Source organism: Camelus bactrianus, chromosome 10 (genome assembly GCF_048773025.1).
Source record: "Camelus bactrianus isolate YW-2024 breed Bactrian camel chromosome 10, ASM4877302v1, whole genome shotgun sequence".
Lineage (NCBI taxonomy): Eukaryota > Metazoa > Chordata > Mammalia > Artiodactyla > Camelidae > Camelus > Camelus bactrianus.
This window is the reverse complement of record NC_133548.1, coordinates 24,413,198-24,427,415: the sequence shown is the minus strand read 5'-3', so window position 1 is coordinate 24,427,415 and position 14,218 is coordinate 24,413,198. Positions and strand designations below refer to the sequence as shown.

General features: G+C 35.5%; 1 protein-coding gene across 1 annotated transcript in view; it reads right to left on the bottom strand.

Annotated features, from left to right (window-relative positions):
• Positions 1–1,607: 1,607 nt before the first annotated feature.
• FBXO3 (F-box protein 3) overlaps positions 1,608–14,218 on the bottom strand; it is a 30,677-nt gene continuing 18,066 nt past the window's right edge. Inside the window, exons 7-11 of the mRNA XM_010964698.3 lie at positions 11,631–11,715; positions 10,671–10,793; positions 9,239–9,354; positions 7,826–8,016; positions 1,608–2,799 (exon numbers count right to left, since the gene is read on the bottom strand). Of these exons, the coding sequence (XP_010963000.1) occupies positions 2,626–2,799; positions 7,826–8,016; positions 9,239–9,354; positions 10,671–10,793; positions 11,631–11,715 (689 nt within the window). The 3' untranslated portion in view covers positions 1,608–2,625. The remainder of the gene's footprint in view (positions 2,800–7,825; positions 8,017–9,238; positions 9,355–10,670; positions 10,794–11,630; positions 11,716–14,218) is intronic.

The following is a 14,218-nucleotide window of genomic DNA, read 5'->3' as shown; positions in this document are numbered from 1 at the left end:
GGAACCAATTCCCTACAGATGTCAAGGGACAGCTGTATATATGTGTGCAGATGATTTGTGAATCTTTATTCTCCAGTTTGACCACTTCTTGGATCTTCATATTCATATCCAGCTGATTGCTGGACATCTCCATCTATATGTCCCAGACACCTTGAGCTCAAAATGTGTCCAAATCTGAACTCATCTCCAGTGTTCTACTGCTTTTCCTGCAATTCTTCTTTTTTTCACAAATGAAGCCCCATACCTGGGAATCAACTTCCATTTCTTACACTCCCACACATCCAATCACCAACTCCTGCCTATTTTATCATTTAGATGCTTCAGTTTCATCCTCTCTTCACTCTACTTCTAGTGCTACTGCCCTAATTCTGACCTGTAGTATGTCTCACTTGGGCCATTACAATTCCTTCATACCAGGTTTCCATGCTACCCATGTTGATACCTGCATCTCCTGCCCCTTTCCTACCTAGCCTCCTACTGAAGACCTGGCTGACTTACCTCTCCTTAAGTCTTATGTTGGACTTTCTACTTTCCATCTAATTTTTCCCCTTTCTCATCATCCGTCCTGGAATACAACATGACTCTGGCTGCCAACTTGCAACCATGTGGTGACCTTAAAGATTAAAGGCTAAGAATGGCAGAATGGGAAGGTGGAAGGAACCTGGAAAGTTGACACCATTGGGCCACCATCAGCCCTGAACTAGTTACCTCTGACTTTTCACAAGAGAAAAAAATCCCTAATCTGTTTCAGCTAGTGTTTATTTACTTATCTATCTCATCCTGATACATCAAGCTTTAGATAAATGAGTAAAAGAGGTAGTGTTCTGAAGGGAGCCGGTATAATGGGCTTCACTCCACCAAAAGCATAGTCTGACCTACTGTTAGATCCCTCTTCTGTGTAAATACAAACTCTTGCTAATGAAATAAAACACCTGAGGTTGTTATCAACTAGTCAATCACACCTTAGTATGAACTAGAGCCCATTCATTCAACATATTAAGAGAACATGAATTTTGAGGAATAAGCTTGAAGCATTCTGAGGAGCAAGGACTGGCTGGGGTGGCAGAAGAGATTTGGGGCACCTTGACTACGCTGAGAACTGAGAGAAAGAAGAAGCCCTTTCAAAAAGAAAGATGCAAAGAATGGCAAGAGATCCTGGGGCCAGTTTTAACTTCCAACTAGTTTTAAAGTACTGCTTTATTGGGAAAGTTTGTTTTTCAAAAAACCAGTGGGTCAATTTAAGAAAAAAGAGACAGGCATAACAGAAGGATTTGGTAGCCTAATGCTCTATTTAAAAATTAAGCAGGAAAAACTACTCAATTTCAGAACATTTTGACATGTGGCAATATGAAAGGCTAAATTTGCCTTCATGGCCCCTGAGGACAGCTGTTAATCATATCTGTATCTCCCTCTTCCTACAGTTTTCCCTACAAAACAACTGTTCTTGGGGGAAATGGAAGGTAGAGTACAAACAGGGTGTAGTCAAAGCCAGGAAATGATTTTGAATGGGCCTCTGGCAATAGGCCAATGAGTTTTGATCTCATCTGCTATTTTAAGAGCAACGGCTTATTAATACTGGTTTACAGAAAATAGGCATTTACAAAAAATACAGGATTGGAACCAAAATTTGTTTGCAAAATGTGAGTTTTTGACACTTGGAGGATTTCATTCCAAATTCTCAATTATATAATTACAAAAAAATCCATGTTTCAGGAAAACATAATCTTTAACATAAAATTCATGTCACTTATCACAAAATTAAGATGGTCAAGTATATAAAGGGGAAACAAAACAGAAGCAGTATTTACAAATTTAGACATGAGACACTGTGAAGAGTCTTTTGTTAATAACAATACATATTTTTACACACTACATTTCAAAAATGATGCATCTGTGAACAATATGATAAAGGTCATAGTACCGAAGACTAAATTAATTCAAGGCTGTCGTGTTGAAGATTTTAAATTAAAATCAAGGCTGGCAGAGTTGATGACTAAATTTAAGGTCAAAGTCACACTGTTCAACTTTAAATTCAAGGTTGTTGTGATGAAAACTCTAAATTCAAGGACAGATTGTCTAAGAAAGGACAAACAATTAGCATTCAAGCTATTTAGTCAATTAGTTCCCTGTGAGTACAAAATATATAAGGAATCACTAAATGGATTAGCCTAATTACAAATTCTGTTCCTTTCTAAGTAACTTATGCTATAAATCTTTTCACAGAATCATTCAGTCACATAGTTTCTCTTTATCCTTGTGTAGGCATTTCTGCTTCACTTAAAATCCTTATTCGAAACAATTTCCCTCCCAGTACCTTTTTTTTCATAAGTATAAAATATTTTAAAACAAGGAACTGTCTGTTCCTTAGCTAGAAAACTGTTCTCCCATTGCCTTCTAGAAGACAGAAAAAAAAGAAGACTCCCATTTCCTCCTCCACCTCAAAAACACAAAGCAAACCCAAACAATCCAGTTCCTAAGGTAGCGTTCGCATAGAACCCAGGGCCTGGCACAATATTTCATGCTAGCTTTCCTGCTATGAGCTGAGAACAATTTAGTTATTTACATTATTGAGAAATCTGTTTAACCGACTGGGTTCATCCCAGCGCTTCCATCGGCAGAGGATCGCTAAAAAAGGCGAGAGCAGCGGCGTCTCCGAATGGGAACATCAAAGACTCTCCTCCGTCTCTCCTCCTCCTCATCTTCATCTGATTCGTCCATATCTGCCGAATCGTCTTCGTCTTCCTCCTCCTCCTCTTCTTCTTCCTCTTCCATCTCTTCATATTCATCGGGACCCATTTCCTTGAAAGAGAAAACAATCTTTTGATAAGAACTTCCATCTGTTTTTTATACTTATTTAATGCAAATTCTCATTTACCTAGAATCTAAACAACTGGACGTGCCAAATATGAATTTTTATACTTTTATGGAATATTACAGACTTTTATACATTTTCATAATGCACATGCTGACACAAGATTCTGGACTATATATTCTATTAAAAATGTTCTATGTGGTTTTAATGGTAAATATATTTCATCAATATAGTACTTATTTCCTACATGGTGGTTGAATTCATACAAGGTAGCGAACAGACCACTCCTAACAACCCAAGATGAAATTTTAATGAATTTATTAATGTGTTAAGTAACAATTCTTTATTAACCTATATGCTTACAAAAAAGAGGATGTGAAAATATTAATAAAGTGTGGCCTCTACTGGTAACTTTTATGTACTGTCAACAAGAGGTCTAAGATTTCTATTGAGCTCCTACTATAAGGAAATAACATTTCAACTCAACCACCATAGGTAGCCTCTACTCTTAAATTAACCTGTCAAAGTCTCTCAGAATAGGAAAGTAGTGACATTGAACATCAAATATCTGAATATCTCTTAGAAACTTCAATTCCTTTTAAGCAGTGTCTCTAATCAAGTCTTGACTTACTCTGCTGTCAGTTTTCTCTCTCATACATTTGAAGACTCAGTGAAAGGGTTGCCATATTGGACAGAATTCTGAACAGCTGGTAATGTAGGAAGTATTGGGAAACTTGGGATGTGATGGCAGCAAAAATCCTTCCACCAAGGCTTTTCTGGCATTGCATGTACAGCACCCCACAGCCCTGTGATCTTGTCTCTAGCCACTCTCCCCCTCCAGCCACACTGGCCTCCTTGCAGTTCTTCAGACCTACCAAGCACACTGGTGCTTCAGGACCTCTGTAGTGGCTGTCCTTTTGCTTGGAACACCCTTCAATCACACATCCACCCTGCTGCCTCTGCTTCTTTCAAGGTTGAACTCAAATGTCACCAAGGCCTTCCCTGACACATCTTTACATCAGAACAAGCCAACAGGACACTCCTCAGCCCCTTTACCCTGCTTTTTCTCCAGAGCACTTGTTACCACTTGACGTAAGTAGAGTGTGTATTTGTTACACTTTGTCTCTTCCAACTAGAATGTGAATCCAGCCAGAGATTTTTTTTTTAATTTCCTCAACTTTCTTCTTCTTTTATTTTTTATTTTTATTGAGGTATAATTGACATACAACATTATATCAATTTCAGGTGTACAACAATGATTTGATATTTGTATACATTACAAAATGATCACTACAATAAATCTAGTTAACATCCGTCACCATACATAGTTACAGAGCTTTTTTCTTATATTGAGAATGTTAGGATTTACTCTCTTAGCAACTTCCAAATATGCAGTACAGTATTATTAACCATAGTTGCTATGCAATACATTACATCCCTGAAGGTCAAGATTTTGACTGTATCATTCATTGCATTTTCCCCAGCACCTAGTAGGTACTCAATAAATATTTGTTGAGCCAGCAAATTAATTAATATGGTAGAAAGGAATTGTCCTTTAAATTTGTCAAAGGAATCGTCACTTAGGATTTATTATAACACTAATAATAATCATAGAAAATATACATAAATACATTTCATTATTTTTTATCTTTTGATTTTTTTTTAATCTAGGAAATGAAAACTTTAAAATTCAGTAGAAGGTCCAAAAAGGGGAGAGAGTTAAGGCTTAGGAAATTCTGAAACATTAAATCCAGGTAGTATGAATTATCGTAATGGAGAAAAAAACAAAAACTGTTAAAGAAATCAGTGTAGCTAAAGAGGGGGACTGCTGATGATCTCAGACAAAAGCGTACATACACAAACAGATGGAAAGAGGAACACATGGACACGAATGGAAATAAATAAGCAGCAGGAGCCTCTAAAGTGTCCAAAAGCAAACCACCTAGACCAAGAAAAGGCTCAAGAACAACCAAAAGAAAATTTTATAGCAGCATTCAAAGTATAAAGCAAAAGGAAGTATTAAGTACGATAATATACGGTTAGAAGACAAATAGGGAGAACAACTCAGCTTCCATATCAAGAAAACTAATTTTTAAACAGGAAAGGTACAATACAAACACAACACAATACAAACACAATCCCCACTGCCTCTTTCATGTTGATTAGAAGTAAGTTCAGAATTCTCATTTCATTGATTTCTCATCTTTGAGAGAGAGAAAATATTTCCCACAAAGCAGATCAAGATTTTATATGCTTATTTGGGATTGGGAGGAAACTAAAACTCTAAGTAAGAACATAATTAACAGAGGGTTGAACATGGAATGAGTTTATTATTGTAATTTGAAATTATAAATTTAAGAATTTAAAACTTTAAAAAAGGGGTAAATGTTATAAAACTTCTCAGTTTTAATTTCTAACATGATAAATACCATATAACCCACATAAGCAAGAGTTCTTTGGAGTCCTCAATAACTTATAAGACCTTAAGGGGATCATGAGAGAGAAAAATCTGAGAACTACTGTCCGTAAGTAAAGACTACTTTATACCTACCCTAACAAACATTAAAAACCAGCCTCAGCAGGATCAAGCTGACCCAACAGAAACTTAACGGCACAAACTGCCTGTGTCAGCACTCTTTACACTTTAGGTCAGGAATATTGGCAACTTTAGGACAAAGAATATTGGCAGAGATAGAGATTTTATAACAATAAAGAAGCACTTCATTAAAAAGATATAACAATCCTAAACATATTTACATGTAACTATAGAACTTCAAAATACATGAAGAATTAAAAAGAAATAGACAAAACTGTAATTATAGTTGGAGATTACAACAATTGTCTCTCAGAGAACAAACACACAAAAGAAATCAGTAAGTATACGCAAGACTTGAAAAACAGTGAGCCAATTTAACCTGCCATTTATAGAATAATACTCTCCCAAATATCAGAATATACATTCTTTTCAAATATACAAAGATCATTCACCAAGGTAGACCATAATGCTGGGCCATAAAACATTTAAAAAGGCTGAAATTACACACAGCAAGTTCTCTAACCATAACAAAATTAGAAATGAATAACCAAAAGGTTAACTAGAAAAACTCCAAATGTTTGGAAATTAATACATTTCTAGAAGTCATTGATCAAAATTAAATTACAAGGAAAATCTGAGAATATTTTGAATCAAGTATCAATGAAAACACTTCAAAATTTGTGAAATGCAGTTAACACAGTGCTTAGATCTAAAATCAATAATCTAAAATTCTACCTTAAGAAGTTTAAAAAAAAAAAAAAGCAAATTTAACCCAAAGTAAGTAGGAGAGAAATGAAGAAAACTCCAGAAATCAATGAAATAGAAAGTGAGCAAATAGAGAAAATCAGTGAAACCAAAAGTTGTTCCTTTGAAAGATCAATGAAAGTAATAACCCCTTGGCTAAACTGATTAACAAAAGAGAAGATATAAATCACAATATTAAGAATAAAACAGGACACATGACTATAGCTCTTACAGCTGTTAAAAGGATATCAAAGGAATATTATGAATAGCTTTATGGAAATAAAAATCAACATTTGACAAAATGGACAAATTCCTTGAAAGACACAAATTACCAAAAGTGAAACAAGAAACAGAAAATGTGAATATTGAATAAATGAAATTCATATTTCAAAACTTTTGCACAAAGAGAGCTCCAGCCCTAGATAACTTCATTGATAAATCGTACCGAACATTTAAGGATAAGATGATCCAGTCTCATACAGAAACTGGGCTAGGCAAAAATGGAAGACTGTTTTAGGAAGTAGCAAATTCACAGTACTGGAAATATACAGTAGAAAGCAATCCTTCACTGGGAGGGAAGCTAAAGTTCACTTCCAAACCCAGGCTAGAGGTTCTTTTCACCAGAAACACAAGCATAGTGGGCTAAAGTCTCCTCCTCATCCTTCTCTTCCAAACTGGAGTTAGGAATGCAGCAGCTCTAAGTCAGGTTAATGCCATGTCTACCTTCCCAGACTGATTTCAGACCTGCCCATCAGGGTCATCCCAGGAGCCAGAGATCTTTTTCTGAACATTTGACACCTACGACTTGATTACACTGGAGCTTCATAATTTTCTTTTATCATTTTATAGCCTGTAAGATTGGGGTTACTGCTATACCTGCCATAACCCTAAAAATGAGATTTTAAAAACATAATAGTTGACTTAGGAAATGATCCCAAAGAGAGACTACTAAAAGTACAAGTCTACCCATTAAATCCTCTTTGTAATAATTATATAGGGTATTTGTATTATTTTACAAAATTGGGAGTTTTAGTGAAAACACTGTAAGAAATTGTTTCCCCAGTCTTAATGAAATAAAATAAAGGCAATTCTAACTGGTCTAGTGTGGTGATTCTCATTAGGCAACAAAACTGTCTTTGGAAACTGGAAAAGACACTGAACCTTTAAAACCAATAACTACTTTATATGACATCATAATGGTGGACACATGTCATTATATATTCATCTAAACTCATAGAATGTACACCGAGAGTGAACCCTAATGTAAACTATGGACTTTGGGTGATAATAATGTGTCAGCATAGGTTCATCAATTGTAACAGAGGTACCACTCTGGTGGGCGATGCTGATAACTGCGGAGTCTATGTATGTGTTGAGGCAGGGGCTATATCAAAATCTCTGTACCTTCTGTTCAATTTTGCTGTGAATCTGAAACTGCTCTAAAAGATAACGTCTATTTAAAACAAACAACAAACAAACAACAACAACAACACAAAAACATAATAGGAGAGTTACTCTGATTGAAGAATATGGGGCCTAGTTTACTTACTGTCCACCTCCCCCAACATATTCACATATCCCTCCCGCTCCCCTCCAAGATACTTCCCTCAAAATCTCTAGGGTTCTCTGGAATATCATTTACAAACTGTCTGTCTGGCTAATCAACAAAGATCCTCTATTGAGTTAATTCTACAAAGTCACGTAAATCAGCACCAGAGGAAAATTTAACCTACCAATCGAGCTATAGACACCCTGAATGTCGGACATGCCATATGGAATCGGGGAATGGCGACATTAAAGATCTTGTCTTTAAAGTAAAGAAAGTGGAAGGTATAATATCCTTCCATATATCCTGATGTTGTAGAGAATGTGGTACAACTTGTGTATTCATATACACGGCCAGGGCTGATGATTGGAAATTCACCTGCAGAGAAAACAGTAACAATAAACCAAAGTATAAAATTTAGTTCTTCATTATAGCAAATAAGATATGTCCTCTTTAAACTATATTAAAGTAAGTGCATAATTAGGGAAAAAGTCTAAAAGAAAATATAACAAAATATTAACAGTGATGGGATTATGAGTATTTTGACATTTTTTTGTACTCCCCTAATTCCCTATAGTATGTGTGGGGGTTGGGGGATGACATCTATTAGAATAAAACACAAAAAAGGAGAGGCACTGAAGACAGCATCTTTAAGAGATGGGAATAAAAAGTATCACAGACACTAGTTCAAACAGAGATAAGGATACTCTAAATGTTTAAAAGTAGCAAGAGACTGAGACATAAAACTCTGAAGGCGCATCTTAAGCATTTAGCCCAGACAAAATGGTAGTCACAAGGGAGAGTTCTTCCACCAATGGACCAAATGACAGAAAAAGAATTACAGCTTTAAAAAAATTCTTTCAATAAATCCAGGAAAAATTCCTTAAATAGACATGTAGAATATGAATCTATTTGTGGCAATTAATTAGAACAACTTTAATTTAACCTGAATTTTATATGTGCTTAGGATAAATAGCAGAAGTACATAATTTAAATAGTATCACTTTCCTGCAGCACACACATAAAACCTGAAAAATCTGAGGGCTAAGAAACTTATGATAATCATAATTTCTTAAAAAGCCAAATGCCAGTGGTAATCAGCTTAGAGATGACTGGAATCAACAAACAATAAAAATCTGTGCTATTAATTTTAACATTTCCGTTGAAGTTTCAAAAAGATAGCCAACATGAAATTTATTTTCTTTCTGCCCTAGGCCTTATAATCCTTTAGAATATGATACTAAATAATTTATCTAGACAAAAAAATTAAGTTGAGAAGAAAAAGCAAGGAGCCCATGTGATCCACAGAATGGAAATTCAATCCCTGAATACCTGTTTGCTATGATTTTAGAAAAGTTCACGTTTAAGGAACTAAACTGGTAAAATAATGACCTTTACACATTGTATTTATGAAGCAAAGTATTGTAGTTAAGAGAATCCAGAATCTATTATCTTTCATATTAAAACACAGCTATTAAAAAGATTCAGTCTTATCCACTAACTACCACCTCACACATTTGCGAAGCTATGCTTCACATATATACTCTCCAAAATGTCTGAGAAGCAACTGATGTATAAACCCAAATCTTGGGTTACATACCAACGACTCCAGGTCCTTGAACTTCTTCCACATCACCTTTAGCATTTGTTATTCTCCAATAGCGACTGTCTAACTGACAAGCCTTCTCAGGAAGTGCATCTTTTGACATTTCAATCCTGGAGAAGAGAACAGGGTGGTAGAGACACATTGGTTTCTTCTATTTAAGAACTATGGTATTTGGGCTAAGATTTTGTAAGGAATTTTCAAAGGAAGTTAAGAAACCAACCTAAAGTCTGTGTGAATCATCCATCTATTCCTGTAAGGTCTCGAAGATACTGACCTGATTAGCTTGACTCCCCCCAGAGAAATGTTTTCATTCAATTTACACACTTGACTTTCAGTTACGGTCAACAATAGAAAGGGCAGTATAAAAATTTACAAACACAATGGTGACAATAATCCTTACTGTTCAAATAAAGATCAGTGTAGGAAATGCTTTCTAGAATATAGGGCCAAGAAAAACTTCTGTTCTAAAAAAAGGAGAGCCTTTTTTTCATTACAAGGCTATGCAACCCATTTTTTCTTTTTTCCATTAGCTTCCAGAAAGTTCAAAGCAAAATGTCACTAGGGCACCCACTATTCAGTTACTGGGATTATATTTTGACTCTGTTTCCAATACTATTATTACCCCCCTTTCTCTGAGAACTTGCTGACTCTTGTTTTCATTTGGAGTACCTTATAAGCATGTGTATGTGTTACTATTTTAAGCATATCTCAATCCTAGGCAGGATCTAAATTAAACAATTAAAACAACAAATGTCTGTACATGTGTAACTGGACATATCAAAGGCTGCATATAATACCAAAATCCTAGAATGCTTCCTGATCATTACTATTATTTCCAGTATGTATATATGCAAGTATATGTATTTTTAAAATACATACATCATAAAATATTTTAAAATATATCTAAAAACAAAGCATTCTTAATCCCTTAGAGCAATGAGTTGTCTTTATCTCATAGTACAGTGTACTTTTAATTAAAATGAATTTAACATCTGTTTTTTATTTAACCAAATCCAGTGCTTAATACGATGCCTAATATACAGGCTGCACTCAATAAATAATTATTAGACTTTTAACTGGCAAGATAAAACTTAAATGCATGGTTTTATCTTGGGCAATTTCATAGCTGTTAGAATGCATTATAACTCGAATACTGACCTTTCAAGATAATTACAACTTAGTGGCCAGTGGTACCTGGTGCAATACTTATATCTGAAGAAATAACTTACAGGTTGATGTAAACTCAAGGTACTTTATAAACACTATGTTGCAGGAAAATTTTTTGTTATCCACCTACCTCCACACTTCAGCCAGAAGCTGCCTTTCAAAATGTGTTTTATATAGCATGTCAGATCAGGCAATAATGACACATCCATAGGATATATTCCACTATTAACTGAAAGTCAACCCCATTTAAAATTCTTACCTGATTCGGTATGTGAAGAAATAGTGGGGTGGATGTACAGAGCTAAGTTCTGGCAGAAACGACGTGGACACTGAAACTGTAATATCCCCCGTTGTTGCTACACACTCTGGATCATGAACATATCTAGGTAATTTTAAAAATTAAACATTTTAAAATCAATAAACGTCAATTCTGTCAGACAAAAGATTTAAAGATATAATGCAAAATAGTTTATATTTTACTTTAGGATCAAAAATTTAAATCACTTTTGAGACCTTAAAGGTATAGTCATTAAGCTCAGAAGAAAACTAGAAATTACAAACTAGAAAATCTTGCAGACTCTGAATCAGTAATGACAGCAGTCAAGGTTCAACGATCAGTGGTTCAATAATGGGTCTGTAACTACCTTAGAAACTAAAAAAGAGCTCATCTCAGTTTTCAGAGCTAAGGAAACTACTGGGACATCTGAAAACCGAGCTATGGCCTATCAACAGTGACTCTGACAATAAAAATGTGTTAGTATGTTATTCTAGAGGCCTCTAATGTGTAATTAACCTGTCATTTCTGTCCACCAAGCTACTGTGAACCAATATTACCTCTAATACTGTCTCTAATACCTGAATGTTCCACTTAGAGATAATAAATAACAGTTTTCAGGAGTTAATAGTTACTGATTTGCTATTCATGATAAAGCTATTAATTGGCAAACAACTTCCCCTCACCAGAAAAAATTATAAAACTACTATAAAGATAGAACTTCTAAATCAAAATCACTTTTTTCTCTTGATTCCTCAAGATGAAAAAAATACTGGCTGTTCAACTGTTTGGATGTCTTGGCTTTAAAGTGCGAATAAAATAATGAGATTTCAGATGAAAGCCTCTGTTATTAACCTTCTTGGGAAACTTCAGTTCATGATCTGTAACTGATGGTTTTTTTCTAATTTATAATCATTCTAATCCAAAAAGCCTCAAGTGAAATACCTGAAAATCTGGTCTCTGATGATAGGGAAGCCACCTGATACAACATTGTTGACATAAGAAGTAAACCAGTCAGTAAAAGTAGCACCTATAAACAAGGAAGGGGGAGAAAAAGGACAAATAGATTTTTAAAATCTATACAGGAAATAAACAATTACAACTTCCCTATGCTTAAGGTGTGCTATCAAAACTAGAAACATTTCTAGGACTAATCCTTTATTAAGTAAATTTCTATCCTCAATTCTATGCCTCTTACTCTCAACTACCTTGCTAGGGAATCCTCAACCTACCTTCAAATCACTTCTTACACTTATAATTAAATAGCTGACTTTTAAACTTTAATTTGTTCTGGTACAAAAATGAAAAGCCTTCTGTCTATAATTTCTAGAACATATGAAACAAAGGATATACAGCTATGTCTAGAGAGAAACTAGAGAAAAAATACCAGCACCTATCCTCAGATGATCAGGGTACATCCCTAGTCCAGGTACATCCTGATTCATGCACAAAATTCTGGCAGAAGCCAAGCTCACTCTGGACATCTAATAGGGGTACAGCACTGTGGAATTCTGGGAATCAGGCCAGTCCCCAAGTGATCTAGTTGCACTACTACAGATTCAAATGTACAGTGGCCCTCCATAGTCTCAGCAACCTGCTTGAAGCAGAGAAGAAAGACTGGGATGGTCCAGTCTAGACCATACTGCCACGATCTAGTGATTGGGTGAATAACAAGTATTTGCGTGAATTATGTTGCCTCTTCTAGGCAGTACAACATAACTTTCTCAGACTCCCATTGTTTACTGTTAATACATCTCAGTCTCGAGCACAAATTAGTCCCTTAATCAATGTTGTTCAATGAATTTTTTCATAATCTTGTTTCTACTAACCCAGTTCCTGCACTCTGCCACACTGAATGTCAGATGCTAAATTTAAAGTATGTATTTACTTAGTATTCTGTTTAGGGGATGATTGAAGATACAATTTAAGCTTGAGTCTGAGGGTCTACAGCTTTAAAATTTTAAACTTATCAATTGAGAGAAGGTAAACTATAATAGTTTACTCTTCTCAATGTCTATTAATGGCCTACTCTGATCCTCTATTAAATGCTACTGTGTTCAAATGATCACTGATCATCTATCTAAAGGGGCCACATGAATGTCATTAAAACTCACAGAAGGTACAATTTTGAGAAGTAGTTTCCCTGTAGAGTTTTAAAAATCATTTTGTGTATTTCATGAAATACAATGTTAAGAAAAAATAAATTTCTAATGATTTACACAAAAAAGGAAACTGGCATGGTATATTTTAATGTACCTTCATTTATTATAATACATACCAAAGTGTGTTCTTTAAAATGAGGACAAAATTTTTCATGCAGCCTTCACCACTAAACTTACCTCCACATCAGTTTTCTTAATGTCAGAAGATTCCATCTTATGTTTTACCAAAAATTCAAAGAAAGTCAAACTTAGTTGAATCAAGATGTAATTTATATGTTCTAAGGTGGTTTACCTTTTAAAGTAAGCCCATACCTTGGCATTTCTTTGATGGTACTGGGGTTTTATCAGTAGTGTAAAGGCAGATCAAATGCCTTCCCATCTTTCCTTACAGCACTAGCTTCCCACCTCATCTCTTAGTGCATCTCAAATCTTTTGCTTTGCTCTCTCATTCTAGGAGAAAATCCAGCTCCTAGAAGAGTATCCTCAGCCCTTGGTACTGCGCAGTAACGGTGGTGTCTTTCACACCATGTCAGACCAGCACCAAACTAAGAGCCTCACCAGGAGCTCACCTTAGAGCTCAGGAAGCCTTTAGTTTATAAACTGGGTAGCACCCGTGGCCTAGAGCCAGGCTGATCATCTTCTATCACACAGAGAAGCCAAAGAGGGCAACGAGCAGGGGCATAACCCCAGAGGGTGCTTAACTTAGAAACCACAGACCACACAAATCAGGGTGAGCTGAAAGCTAGGAGCCAAGTTTCAAAGTGTTTTATAACTTACTACGTAGGTGAGAGAACTTCCTGATGTTGTGAAGTCAGACCTAGAGTGTGCCATAGTTTGAACACATAGAGACGGATACTCTGTTCAAGGTTCCAATTAGGAGACATAATTAGATACAGATACCTTGGCCTGCAAGGCCCTTTTACTATTAATACATGAGGATGTTTAATATGTGCCAGAGACACCTTTAAAAAGAAGAATGGACAGTCAGGAATCTTCTCTTATGTGAGCAAAATCTAAGCAAAACAAGAATGCATGAACGGCAAAGGGGTGAGCTGCACTTGCATACAAATTAAATTGTTCTCAAAATCCTTTTAAGGCCAAGAAAAATCAGATGTGCCAAGCAGTTTACAGGGCCCAGAGTTTACACTGGTCTCTGAAGACTGCTGTTCTGCAGTCTCCAGTGTGACTTATCAGTGTTTTACTACAGCACTGGCACCAAGAGAGAAAAAGTATAGTTATTTCATGTATCTATGTCTCTAATTATGTATTAATATGATTGACAGAAAATGCATGTGTGTGTAAGGGAACTCTATACACATTCCTAGCAATTCTATACATCTCACTGTTCTACAGCAGAGTCCTAAGAGCACA